General features: G+C 51.7%; 4 protein-coding genes across 4 annotated transcripts; 1 reads left to right on the forward strand and 3 right to left on the reverse strand.

Moving 5' to 3' along the window:
- Positions 1–738: 738 nt before the first annotated feature.
- Positions 739–5,829, reverse strand: N7529_004250 (uncharacterized protein; the record flags this gene model as incomplete). The annotated part of the gene is made up of 1 exon (XM_057239777.1): positions 739–5,829. The coding sequence occupies one exon, from the start codon at positions 5,827–5,829 to the stop codon at positions 739–741; it is 5,091 nt and encodes a 1,696-aa protein (XP_057099072.1).
- A 790-nt stretch (positions 5,830–6,619) lies between these two features.
- Positions 6,620–7,485, reverse strand: N7529_004251 (EXPERA domain-containing protein; the record flags this gene model as incomplete). The annotated part of the gene is made up of 4 exons (XM_057239778.1): positions 6,620–6,696; positions 6,762–6,996; positions 7,072–7,235; positions 7,287–7,485. The coding sequence occupies 4 exons, from the start codon at positions 7,483–7,485 to the stop codon at positions 6,620–6,622; spliced, it is 675 nt and encodes a 224-aa protein (XP_057099073.1).
- Positions 7,486–8,941: 1,456 nt separating this feature from the next.
- On the forward strand, positions 8,942–10,967 carry N7529_004252 (uncharacterized protein; the record flags this gene model as incomplete). The annotated part of the gene is made up of 6 exons (XM_057239779.1): positions 8,942–9,051; positions 9,112–9,146; positions 9,209–9,278; positions 9,335–9,502; positions 9,558–9,904; positions 9,952–10,967. The coding sequence occupies 6 exons, from the start codon at positions 8,942–8,944 to the stop codon at positions 10,965–10,967; spliced, it is 1,746 nt and encodes a 581-aa protein (XP_057099074.1).
- A 456-nt stretch (positions 10,968–11,423) lies between these two features.
- On the reverse strand, positions 11,424–13,624 carry N7529_004253 (uncharacterized protein; the record flags this gene model as incomplete). The annotated part of the gene is made up of 2 exons (XM_057239780.1): positions 11,424–12,749; positions 12,776–13,624. The coding sequence occupies 2 exons, from the start codon at positions 13,622–13,624 to the stop codon at positions 11,424–11,426; spliced, it is 2,175 nt and encodes a 724-aa protein (XP_057099075.1).
- Between the last annotated feature and the right edge of the window lie 131 nt (positions 13,625–13,755).

Here is a 13,755-nt window from a genome sequence, read left to right on the forward strand (position 1 = left end):
TCTTCTCCATTCTATCGAAGACTGATGTTGTGTACGATAGATGCTATTGGTGGCCCCTTCGACCTCCGCCTACTGACGGAGGGGAATATCAAATGGGGCTCAACACAAACAATGTCAATCCCGAGCTCCTGAGGTTCGTCGATCGAAGGTTTGAGTATTCGCTTTTGATGAGCCCGGTGCGGTCGAAGGACACGGCGCATCCTGATGATCCGGCCAAGTATTGAACACCGCCTCGAACCAGATCGTATTTACCTGTGACTCCTATTGGTTAGACCGTACAATCACGTCGAAACATGTCTCATTATTGGGTGAGAGATATGTTTCCCCCACTTAATGTAGGTTTCAGCGCTGAGTGCATGCAGGTCTCGTCACAAGTAAAGACGATTGGGTCAGAAGGGGGAGGGCGGGTCTTTTATGTCGGGGCAAGAGGGCGAGGAGGTTACAAAACGGCACTTCACAGACCGAACTACAACATGAAGATGTAAATAAGTAACAATATGATCAATTATTCAGTGCCAGGATATTATTCCCACAGCATCTATACAAAAGAAAAGCCGCAGGCAGACGATATTTAAAAAGAAGGAGAAAATAAAAGTAGAAAGATAGAAAGCCAACAATGCACCCATACCTATGTCCATATCCGTGATTTCATACCATATCCACATACACCGAATCCAAAGCCCCAACCCAAACCCAAACCCGATACCAGTCTTCCATGATTCGACATCATTTCACAAATCAATACCTCAACTTCCCAACCAGTCCAAAGGTATAAGCGGCCTCAGCCTCACTCTTCATCTGAATCATAAAGATCTTGCCAGACCCCGTAGCAACACCACCCTTCTGCGCAACAGCGGCATCGTCATCCTCCTCCCGAATAGAAACCGCAATACCGGTACGAGCAATGCGCTCGAACGCATTCTCCCCAAGACAAACATCCAGCAGTGTCTCCCCGCGCGTCTTGCCTCGAATAACAATTCTCTTCTCGGCCTCCATTGCACGGCGCGGAGACGCAGCCCCAGAAGCAGGGGGCGAAGGATCATCAGGTTGAATACTTGAGTCGCTCCTGCTAGTGCTGGGACGGGATGGGTTCTTCGGTGGCGCGGGCATGATGGTCATGCGAGCGGCGCCGAGATCGCGCCATTTGGACGCTGATTCGCGGGCGTAGAGGCGGATCTTGGCATTAGAGAGACCGATTCCGTCGGCGCCTTTGATTGCTGCTGCTATGCGGCCGATGCCGGTGTTTGGGTTGTTAGAGTCGGATGAGTAGATTGATCCTTCGCGGCGGGATTCGATCGTTGAGCGGGAGATGTTGAACATTTTGTTTGCGGTGCCGAAGCGTTTGAGGGCTGAGAAGGCGCTGCTCATTGTCCCCACGCTGCTTTCAGAGCCTTCAGCCAGGGAGCGTGGGGAGCTGGACGCGCGGTAGCTCTTGCGCCGGCGGGGCCAGCCGAATATACCGCCGGGCTTTGTGGCGGGTTCGAAGGTTGGTGCGTTGTCGTTATAGGGGCCGCGGGCGTTCTGAAGGGCGATGTATGTTGGGTTGTTGATTCGCGATTGGTTGATTAGGCCGTAGAGAGAATCGCACTCATCTGGGTTGCGTGATCGGAACATGATGTTGTTGCTGGAGGTTATCTTGGATCTCTCGGTTGGTGGGGAGCGAATGCTAATATCGATGGCGGTTCCACGGCGAATAGGAACAAGGGGTGTGAGCTCGAGAGAGATGAGTGGTCTTGATGATTTCGAGTCCGAATTGGCGTTAGGCTCGGTTCCCAGTGCAAAAGCCTCGATCAGGCCAGGACTGACAACGATACTGCACTCGTCTGGAACCAAAGTTTCCCAGCTGCCTTTGTCGGACCAGGCAAAGACGGATGCAATTGCTTTGGTAGTTTTGGTGGGCTGCAAAGGCACAGCACGGTAGCCACTCTGGGATGCAGAGTTAGAAGGTGAGAGAGAGCTGGCTTCGGTGGCTACATCGGGTATTCTTGGCTTGGGGGTCTCGTTATAGTCATCATCGTCTTCGGACACGGAAGAATAGTCATCCTCAGAATCAGAAAAGCTAGCAGATCTTGAATACTCGGATGAGGAGTAAGAATAGTGGCGCACGGTCGACGCATCCGAGTCGGTTTCAGAGTAATCTGAAGCCGTTGACGGCTCATATTCGTGCTTCAGTGGCGAAGAACCACGTCTCTTCAGTCCGCCAAGGCTAGAGGTGAGAATTGGGGCGCTGGAGCGCTTATTGTTGGCAGGGCTAGGTGACCGATGAGGTGGAGGAGGGGGAGGGCTGTCATCATCCTTGGGACGTCTGCGAGATTTCTTTCTTCTCGTTCTCGTCGGTGTTTCCGGAACTTCTTCTTGCTTGGGCAAGGATTCAAGGGGAGGATAGTCTTCCTCTTCGTCAGGGCCGAGTTCTGTTGGAGTAGACAAGTGAGTTTGGCTGCTTGGGGTCCGGATCTTGGGGATCAACGGAAGGGTAGCTGATGGCACAGATGAGACCCTGGGAGATTCCGGCTCGGGTTCCCTAACAGGTGTCTTTTGCGGTTGGGGTATCCTTGAGCGCGACTTTTCTCTTGGGGACGCTTTGCTTGATGACTCGTCTTTCTCGCCTCCATAATATCTGCCACCTGTTGGTGTACTGGGCTGTGGGAATGCAGTAGCGATCTCTTCAGGCGCTTTTTCGGGTGATTTCTCAGACGCGGCAGTTTGCGGAGAGGCAGGTTCACTTGGTGTGTCCCCATATCGTGAGAATCGCTTGGCCTTTGACCGCTTCAATCCCGTAGGAGTCTTCTCTGGGCTAGATGGCGAGTTCCGAGCGTCCGTTGAGGGAAGAAGAGGTAGATCAGGGCGGACAGCTTTCCCAGACAACTCAGACCCCCCGGTAGTATATTCAGTCTCACGAGTGTTGATTGAGTACAGCGAGCTCCTTGGGTCGGTAGCAGAGCTGACTGTACTTGGCTCAGAGAAGAGTTCCTTTGCCGCCGACGAGCGTCGTCTGCGGACCTTCTCGCCGATGGGAACATCAACGTCGCTTGGGTTTGGTCTGGGCGGGGAGCCATCGGTAGTGGGCTTACGAGCCCGGTTCTGCTTGGCCCGGCTGATGAAGCTTTGGCTTCGACAAATCGATGGCGGGATAGGATCTGATCCCAGCAGTGAAATCCATTCGGTTCCAACTTCCTCTTCGTCAATGCGGAGAGAGATCAACTCTTGCCAGTATTTGGTAGGATCGTCAGGAGCGCTGCGCAGCATCATAACGATCTCATTCTTGGATTCACCTCTACGAGCCGAAACGCATCGAAGGTCCATCGGAGGGAAGAGAAGCCAGCGATCGGCGTGGTCAATCTCGCAAATGAGGAGATCACCTCCTGGGCCTTTGCTCGAGGTGTTGTCTCGGTACAACAACTCAGCACGGCAATCCACAAGCTGTCCACTTGAGTGGTATAATGACAAGTTGAAGAAATCGCGGGCACGGACTCGGCGAGTCTGGTCGATGGCGATTCCGTGGAGAACGCCTAAGGTCATCGGGTCTCTCGTGCGGGTTGGGTCAATACTAGCAGCCGAATCATCTTCCAATCTAGCTCTCTCGTCCCGGACACGTTTCCGGGCATCGATGACCAGATTCTGATAGGCGGCAGCAGTTTCCTCCGCTTTTGCGGACGGCTGTAGCATATTGATTCCCTTGAAGCTCTTTGCCAAATACTTGAGCCGAACCAGCGGCCGCTTGAGTAGATAGGCGACATCTACCTTCCCTCCGTCTGCGTCGACAATGTCACCATTTTCATCCCGCTCCAAACCCTCATCCAGACTCTTTGTGTCGGCATTGATCTGGTCATCTTCTTCGAGAGGAGCTAGGTTAACAATCACGTCCTTGAATCCGAGTCTCCATGCCTTGAGGTACTCGCGATACACTCTTTGAGCACCTTGGGCCCAAGTAAGTAACGCATCCGCGTTATCCTGTGGAATCCGTTTGTGCAGATTCTTCAGGCGCTCAATGGCCACTCCCATGTTGACAATTGGCTTTGAGAAGTTCACATCATCCTGAGGATCTAGAGAGGGCCGGAACAGGCCTGCTGCAATGGCCGAATCAGAGCGGGAGAGCACGCAAGTCAAAAGAACTGGGATCACACCCCCGACCAGTGTCTTCAACTCGCGCATATACTTTGATTCATCGCTTGATAGCTCATAGAGCAGATCTTCGACTGTTGCGTGAGCAAGGCGGCTCTTGTTGGTCCGAATACTCCGGTTAGACCGTATGCTTCTGCTTCGGGAAGCCGATACTGATAGCACCGACATAAGATCATTGTGGGTTGTCAATCGTCTCTTGAGTTGTGAAGAAACCACGGGAAGAGAGTCAGGATCGAACTGATCTTCTTTTTCTGCTTCTTCGGCTTCTTCGGCCTCCTCCACCAGAGCTGATTTGTGTTTGTCGGTGTGCGCAGATTTTTGCATGGGCTCAGTCGTGTCTGAGAGTGTGGTGCTTAATGTTTCTGCAGAGGCAATTGTTGATAGTCGATGATAGCCCGTGGCCGGGAATGGCCTCTTGAGACCAAGGGGTACGGGTGCATTATTGTTGGAAACCTCGGAGCCGGTGTCGGAGAACGGCTGTAATTCGGATTCCGAGGGCGCGAGACTATCTTCATATGGCCTCTGTGGAATAAGAGGCTCTTCCTTGCTCTTCACGGATACCTTGGGGATCCGGTCTGTGACTGCGCGTTTTGGTTCTACCGTCTCGCGGTCGTGCGCCTTCGGCTTGTCGGCCGAAGAAATCGATGATTTGCCTCTGGAGTGCCTGCTCACAGCGCTTTTCGGGCGAGAATCAGAGCTTTTGGGACGTTCACTGATAATTGACGGCTCAGACTGTGTCTGTGGCTCTCCATCTGCGAGCTTTTGAGATCGCCTTGCTCGCCCAGATTTAAGATCGAGAGGGGCTGGCATATCACTCTTGCTCTCGTCCATGAATGGGTCGGGTGTATCAGAGAGCCATGCCTCAATCTTGGCCCCACGGCCTGTAGTGGGCGTAGGCGTGGGCCTTGTCTGTTCAGGCTCCGGTTTCGCGAATATCTTCTTCGATTCATCGATCATATGGGCGAATATACCACCCTTTGGCGGCTTTGGTGCGCCGCGAGCTCTTCTCCTCGACAGCTCGGAGAAGTCTGCCTCGCTCGATGCCCATGCATCTTCTGGGGGAGGGGATTTCGTTCTGAGCCGTTCCGATATCACTGAAGGTTCCACTGTTCTCCCATTGTCCGTTTCATAGTCGCTCTCGGTGATTGTGTCGTTATACCTTCGAGCAGATCTGGACTCTCGAACAGGAGATCTGGGACCAGCCCCTCTTTTCGCGTGGGATCGAGGCAAATCACGACCTTTCTCCGATTCATCCTCGCTATCGTCACCCCTTCCCCGCGACGATCGCGTTTGTCGTTCGTTAATGGTGTATACAGAGATGCGTTTGGGGGCGGGCAAGTTGCGCGAGGCGGATTGGGTTGAGGCTCGATTCCGCGTTCGTTTCCAATGCTCATCGCTCACCACGCGTTTTCGGGGTGTGCTGTGGCTGCGCTTTCTCACCTGCGGAGGTTTGGTCTCTTTGGTTTCCAGCTTCTCTGCCTTGGCTTTGATCGGCTTTGGGTTTGGTTTCGCATTATTTTCGTCGTCATCATCGGCATAAGGATCATCGATGGTCACCACACCGCCGCCTTGTTGTTGCCATTTCCGCACTATGGAGCGAACCGTGTTTGTGTCGTGTGCCCCGAGCGGCTCTCCGATGTCCAGCTTCGGGGTCGACTTCGCGGTTGCTCCGCGGTTGGAGGAACGTGGGGTCGCAGGAGATGGCATCGGTATATCTAGGATAGAAACATTGTTTAGTTGGAGGGTTTTCGAGTTTTGTTGTCCCAGCAGGTACTCGAAACTCGATTTGTTGACAGTTCTAAGAGTACAATATTGTTTATTGTAAGGAAATTTCGACGTCACTCACCAACACCTGTCCCGCAGTCACCTAACAATATTCGGGCATTTATTTGATGATCGCATAGATCAAAAAAATGTTTCAGGGATCATAAACAATGCGTCAAGTGTCCTGGATTTCGATAAGCCCCTCGCCCGCACTAAGCGGTTGCCGGGAGACCAGGCTGTATGCCGATCGACGACTCACCAATCCTAATGTAATGCCTAGGCCTAGACACCACTACACAGTCAATAATATAGCTCTATCTTTTATTCCATGCAGAGGCGCAGCTGATGTATATTATGCTTGTGATTCGATCGGGTGAGCCCTTTGATCATAAGGAGATCTGCGAAATGAAATCTGGGATCAGGGCAGTTATTATTGCCGGATTGCGCGTCAGGTGGTCCTTGTGCATATCAGCGTCATAGGTCTGGAGCTCTGCAGGATGATAGATTGTTTGAACCCGAAATAGTCATTTGTAGCCTCATGTCAATTAGCTAGACCTTTTGATCGTATACTATCTATATACTACTTGTCGCGCCGTTGGATCTCCCCAGTCTCCTAACCCTAATACAAAATACCCAATCTCTCGCTATTAATCTCAATCCCGACCAAGGCGACGAACAAATTAATTTTTAATTTCTGGCCCAACGCTCCACTACGGCTATGACGGAAGTGGTACTAGTGAGTCTTCTTTTCGGGATGTTCCTGGCGCTTCAATGCAGCTGAAATCGTCGTGATGCTTTTATACAGGTAATCTTATTACCGGTCAGCATGTCAGCCTCTCTTCACATTCAACGGCCAAAACGGGGATTTCACATACAGGCTGGAACAACAATCCAGATAAAATTCATGAAGAAATAGTACAGCCAGAAATAGTACGGCTCCGGTCGGGAATACGGGCGTCCGTGGACATACTCGTCAAACAGACTAGTCGCATAGTACAGCGTGTCGCCATAAAGATGGCTCATGCACACAATCATTTGGATTGGATGGCGCAGGGAATGCCTGGTTGCGGTCAAGTATGCAACAACGAAGCAGAGTGGTCCCCACAGAAGCTAAGGAAATCAGCGGTGAATCTTTGGGCTTATACCTATACCCAGGGTATCCGGTGGGTACATTGTGGGACTCACCACGGTCATGGTCTCCATACATAGCACCAATGTATCTGAGGTCATGTATCGGGAATCCGATAGTGCATATTCTTTCCATAGTTGCCCGAAGAGGTCTTGGGCAGATGCCATGTGGTTATGGTGGATCATGAAATATCCCTCGAAGAGACAGTGCAGACTGCCGGCTACCCACTATTGTCAGCATTCGAACATGAAGATTTTCGAGGGTGTCTTACAGAGCACAAACCACAGAATGGCGATTCGATCCGCCAGGCGCAGTGTCGGTCGTACATAGCTAGCCAACGCGAAAGTCACACCGAGAAGAACAGTGCAGGCTCCACCTGCGGAGGTGAGAAGTTCCAAAACTGAACTTTGGTTGGGCTCATAACCAACAACATTGGCATCCAGGGGGTAGTAAGGATGAGGATTAGGCATGATTAAGGTCTGTCGAATCTAGAGTAAGAGGTTGTTGAATAAGAGAAGCATAGTACAGTAAAATGGTCAAGTCGGAATGTTTTGCTTGGCTCGGGTGGGTTTGAGAGCACGACCAATAACAAGCTTAAGACCTTAAAACACTTAAGCTCTTGTTCTATACCAATTGTATACATTGTGCTTATGTACTATGAAACTAATGTGTAAACATTTAGAGATTATAAGCTCTGAAAGCTTTTTGAGGTTATATGTGCATGTGCTAGATGTTTGGCTGGGGTTTTTGCTTTATGAGGGCGCTTAGGGTTCTGCTCATTATCTCCCGACTCATATGAGTAACGCAACCATTGCATTGGAGGGTGCCGAGCAGGTGACTCTCTAGGGTCTACGCTAGTTAAGATCGACCGCATATAGCGATCATTGAACAGTTGGAGGACAGTACTTGAAGCGAAGAGCGGGACCACCTACGCAGAGACCATGGCCTTCGACCTGTTGTATATGCCGGAATCGTGGCTTTCGATGCCTTTACCTAGTACCAAGGTAAGCAAAAATGAAATTTCGGTAATCTTCTTAGATCCTGTGGATATGACCTTTCCCGGACTGTGACAGTCTCGCTTACTTGGAAGATGCCGGATCAGTTAAACAGGGTTGGTTGGTCGAGCTTCTTAATGGCTCTAGTCCAGTCTTCGTCGGAAGTGTTGACTCAGAGGGGGATAAATAACCTTGATCCATAGTTGTCTTTCAAGTTTAAAGGATTCATGGTCTAAAAAGTGTGTTGCAGACTTCCAGTTTACCTATGCACTTTGCTGTATGATTCGCTCAAGGATGGGTTCATCCGGTGGATAGTCGGATGAGCTTCATGGCGTGAATCATGATTTGTCATGGAAGACACTGAACTGATATGAATGCATGTAATTGAATGATTGAGACTATCCATGCCAGCAGAAATGGAGATGGACGGTGGTGTGAAGCTTTGAAATACAATTGTATTATTTGAGTGAAAGAGTAACTACGTGCTAGTACTGACTGAGAATTTTGTTTGTATCCTACCTATTCCGGGCCAAGTACTCTTAGACAACTAGACTGAATTTGTGCGACATGTTGTTGCTGAGCTTTATCGAACTCGAATCATCTACTCCGTAGCTACTAATTATACATATACGTAGTTATATACCGTCCCGAGTGCATGGGCAATGAAGTCATAAAATACATAAATTACAGTAGTTAGATAGCGTTATGAGTAGGATTTGAGGGGTCGACATTTACTAAACAACCATTTTGGACACACCATTATTTAAGGGACAAAATGTAATGGAGTATAATTAGTTAGTTATATCCAGGATTGCTGCCTCAGGCGTAAACTCCGCATAGCCAAGGTCCCTCCTGAGGCCACACCTCAACCGTGATTCCCCGATCTCCTAAACTGCTCGAATGGCTCAGATCTCCCAGACACTCCTTAGCAATGGCAGACGATTCACCTAAACCCTTGGGCATTGATGTCCCTCGTTCCTCAATGGAAGCACCCCCGGGTATCGCCGCGCTGTTCGTTATCAGCTTCGACATCAGGACCGGGTAACTCCTCACGCTGGTTGTATAGCTCAAGAGCTCATCGCTGACCTACTGCGACAACAGATATATAGTCTCATGGAAGCGCAATGCACCGGGAGGTGAGCAAGCAACGATATAGCCGAGTATATATCCTTCGACACGATACTGACCCCGGAAATAGTTGACGTTGAAGGCGTCGTGGAATACAAATCGCTGCCCTCGGGTTTGCACAATGTGACCGAAGACTTGATGTTTGTTTGATCTCCTCTGCATATTTTCGCAACCTCTGACAGACGCGCTTGTCTAGTTACTTCGTCCACGAACAATATGCCGGTATCAGCGCGTTCCTCAACCATCCCGCCGCGGAATCCGAGCGCAATGCGAAGATGTTCGCGATCGGAGTGCTCGTTCCTCTCAGTACTGGCAGACTCGGCAAGAGCTGGCGCCATGCTCCCAGATTGAAGGAGTTGACACAGTAAGTATAGCCAAGCCCCGCGCTCAACGTGCCAACTGACACATGTGGCCTATAGGAAGTACGCCGAGAACATGTCGGACATGCAGTCTCTATCGGAATACTGGGACGCATACCGGATAGGAGGAACCGACACCTCGTCACCCGATTCTCCAATCGACTCACCATTGAGTCTTCGATTCCGACCTGGCGAGCGACCAGATCAGAGTCGTAATCGTGCCTTCAGCGATGCACTGGTTTTAGACACGTTCAGGCCGGCCCTGACGCCTTTCCACCCCGCCTCATCTCTTCCTGAATTTATGGACTCCTTTGGACCCTTGATATTTCCATTGTACAGGGCAGCTCTGCTGCGCAAGCGCATCCTCTTCATGGGCGAGGCTCCCGTGCACGGAGCTTGCAACTACGGTACGCTCCCTGACACCCCTTACCATATCTCTACTAACTCTAAACAGTATATGACCTCTCTCTCCTCGCATCACTACCAAACTCCCTCCTCCACCTTCTCCCCACAGACCGGACACCACCCCTTCGCCCACGCCCGCTCTTCAACGTCGGTATCCACGACATCCCCTACCTATCAACCTTCGACCCCTCCCGCAGCATCCAAGACCTAGAAGCAGACCCAAGCTGGATCGCCTGCTCAACAGACACAGTCCTGACAATGAAACCGGACCTCTTCGACATCCTCATCACCCTCCCACCAACCCACACCCAACAAACAGCAGGGCACACATTCCCCAAGCTCTCCCTCGTCAACCACAGCACCACCCCTCAACAACAAATAAACCTGAAAGCAACGCAGCGCGACGCCCGCCGCTACACAATGCTCCGCCGCGGCCTCCGCCAATTCACAGACACAGACGAGGACACAGCCTCAACATACTCCTCCAGCCCGGTCGTCGAACCCCTCTCCTGGACCCGTCTCGCCTACACATCATTCATCTGGTGGGCGTCAGCCGGCGAAAATCGCGACGGCCTCTCGGAAGAGGAAGAAGAAGCCCAAATAGAGCAAGACTCGCGCCTGCTGGCCAGCGTTGAGAGTCTCTCGCACCCGGGCCGAAACGACCAGCCTCCCGAGATCGCTATCGTGGCATACTTCCGCCGGCTGACGTCTCAGATCTTCGGGACGTTGGCTGGGGTCATTGCGCGCAGCGATGAAGGCGACGAGAGCGGTTGTCATGAGCCGTACGTTGATGATGACGATGCGTCAGTTTCCATGTCGCGGTCTATCGGTGATGAGTCGCCTTTGCTGAGGCAGCGGTCTGGGGCGAGTTCGCAAGGAGGTTCAATGCGCGAGAATGCGTGTGAGGCTGTGACGATTTCCGTGGCGGATATGGCGGAGATGGGGCTTGATGTTTGGAGTGCTACTGATCGGGTATTTGTGGAGGAGTTGGTCGCGCTGTGGTGGGGGAGGGAGGCGAGGGTTGATTGTGCTAGGATTAGGTGTTGTGGGATTTCGGTTTTGTAGATGTATACTTGTAGGATGTTCTAGTTACGCATGTACACATGGTACGTCAATAGACCTACTTCTTTTCACGTGAGTTTGGGTCGATATGATTGGCGAACAAGTAACTTGGACTAGCTATGTATTGTTTTAAAATAAACATCGTAATACTCTGAGAGTTGAGAAATATGAACAGAGAAAGGAAAAGACATAGGAAATGTAAGTGAGAGATGGGGGGGACATAAACCGAGATTTTATCGAGGGATGGGCATATTGGAAAGATGATCCAAGTGTATGGAGTCGTAACATCAAAGCTAACAAAACAAAACAAACAAATAGCTTCCAATCGCCATGCAAATGAACAAAAGACAAATTGATGCAGCGCCGGGGGGGTATTAGATGAATCGACAAGCACCAGTGAACTATGCAAAAGAAAGACATAATACATCCTAAAAACCGAGTCCCAAGAGAGCACATTAACTACCGACGGAACATGCGAACGGGAGCACTCAAATCACGGCGTTCGCCGAGATCATTCTCGCTTCTGGAATCGGGTCGGAGGTTGGGGTTTGGAACGCGGCGAGGGCCCCGTGCCGTGGTCGCACTTAATCCAGCGGAGGCATGCGCTGCGCGGCCGGCTTCGTTCGCACTAGCTGAGCGCTGCTTGCTGTGGGCGCGACCTCGCCGAGCTCTGATCTGTGCAAGGGCTTGTTCGCGGTCGATGGGCGTGTCCGGCACGCCGGGGTGCGATGTGCGTTGGGACTGGGCATCATTTCGGAGAGGGACCCTCTTTGTGCTTTTGATGGGCTGGTATCCCTGTGGGTCTCTCTTTGGGGCGTGTAGAGGCTGGCGATATCCATGGGCATCTCTTCCGACGCGGCTAGGTGGCCGGGCTTCCTGAGACAATCGTGCCCTGGCAGATTGATCGCTGGCACCATCTGTTGGATTCGGACGAGATCTAACAGTTGGGGCTGGAGCATGGGCCACAATCCGTTCCTGAACTGGCTCTTCAACTGGCTCTTCAACCGGCTCTTGAACTAGCACTGGGTCGCCAGATGGAGTGAACGACTGAACATGCTGGTCTGGTGATGCAGAAGCATCCCTATGACTTACGAGGAAGTCTGGCTGAGGCTCAGGGAGGTTGGGTGTGTCAAATTGAACCAATCGTAAAGGTCTGACGTTATCGCGAAGGGGTGAGGGGAAAGTCATGAATGTTCCAGTCTCCGGGGAGAATGTCACCAGGGGCTCGACTGGCATCTCGATCTTTGGTGCATCTATAAGTTCGGCCTTTACGGCACGCGGAAGGTTCTCGTGTACAGGAACGGGTGGTGCAGCCGAGGGAGTTCGACTCGCCTCTGGTTCCTCATGGTGGCTGCGTTGAGGAGTGGCGACTCGAGGAGTGGTGGTCTGTTGAACAGGGGATCGATGAACGGGAGACTTGTGGATGGGAGACCGGTGAGCAGGGGGTGTAGGTGGCAGTGGGCTGGCCTCCGATGTGCTAGCTGGTTGAGGGCTGGGATCTTTCTCAATAGCTTGCTGGATGCTTGCCTGGTGAGCACGCTCTTTCTCCTCTGCCTCGATTTGAGGCTTTTGGAAGGTATTATAGTAGTCAGCGTCGTAGATGTAGCGACGACCCTGGCTCTCGGCAATTCGGCAAGAACAACGTTCGAATTGACATTCGATGTTCAAGAAATGCACCATTTCTTCAGCAGCAACTCTGCGTCGACGCTCGAAAACAAGCTCTTCCTTCATCTCATCCAGCAAGCCCTCATCCACCTTAACAGGTGCGACTTCGGGTGTAGGAGGCTGCTCGCTTTGGGCAATTGGTCCACACTCCGACAGTCGTGGGCGCTTGGGGGGGTCGCTTCCGCGATATCTTCCTCGCGTTCCGGTGCAGGTGATCGGATGGATCCAGCGGCAGCTCGTTTTGGCCTCCGCGGGGTGTTCAAAAAGGCGAGGTCACCCTCTGCCAATGAGAGTCTGCCGAAGTCCTCTCTCCGAATTTCATGAGCGCGGACTTCGAGGGTGCTGGAGTGGTTTTCTGTTTCCAGGGCGCGGAATTTCTCTTTCAAGACTTCGAGTTCTTCTGTGAGGCCAGCAAGAGCATAGGCGCGTTCAAACGCCTCTTGTTTGGCCTTGTTCTTTGACTCGCGTTCTGCGGCCACTTCATCTTTCAGTGCCTTGGCTTCTGACTTTGCGTGTTTCAATTCTTCCTGAAGTTTCACCAAAGTCGAAGCAGCGCGGAAAGCCTCTTTGCGCGCCTTTCGAATTTCTTTTTCGAAAATTGATCGTTCGTGGCCTTGCCGTTCTTTCGTCCCATGTAATTCTTCCAGCAATGATTCGAGTCGCTCGCTGATCCGACGTTCACGGTCTTGTGCTTCAGCCAAATCTTCTTGTGCCGTAGCCAGAGCAGACTCGGCCTCTTCACGACCGAGGTTAGCCCTCAGTACAGCTGCATTGTTGCCCGACCCATTGGCGGGGCTGCCTCCTCGAGACAGGCCGTTGAGAAATGCGACTTTGGCTTGAACTTCTGAGACGCCTCGGTAGTTTTTATGGTGTAGTGTAAGGAGGTCGGCAGGTAGTGAGGGTGATGCGGGTATGGTTTGTTGATTCATCCGTTCCGGCGACACCGGATTCAACGCTTTCGAGGGACTCGGGAGGAGACGCGTTGGAGACTCCATCGCAGCTGCTGAAAATTTTAGATCCAGGCGATGAAGATCACAGGGTCACAGAAGCATCACAGGAATGATGAAAAGGAGATCTCAGGGAAAATCACCGTTGTGGAGTCGATAAGTGACGCACCCACACAAAC

Source organism: Penicillium soppii (assembly GCF_028829465.1).
Source record: "Penicillium soppii strain IBT 18220 chromosome Unknown utg000004l, whole genome shotgun sequence".
Lineage (NCBI taxonomy): Eukaryota > Fungi > Ascomycota > Eurotiomycetes > Eurotiales > Aspergillaceae > Penicillium > Penicillium soppii.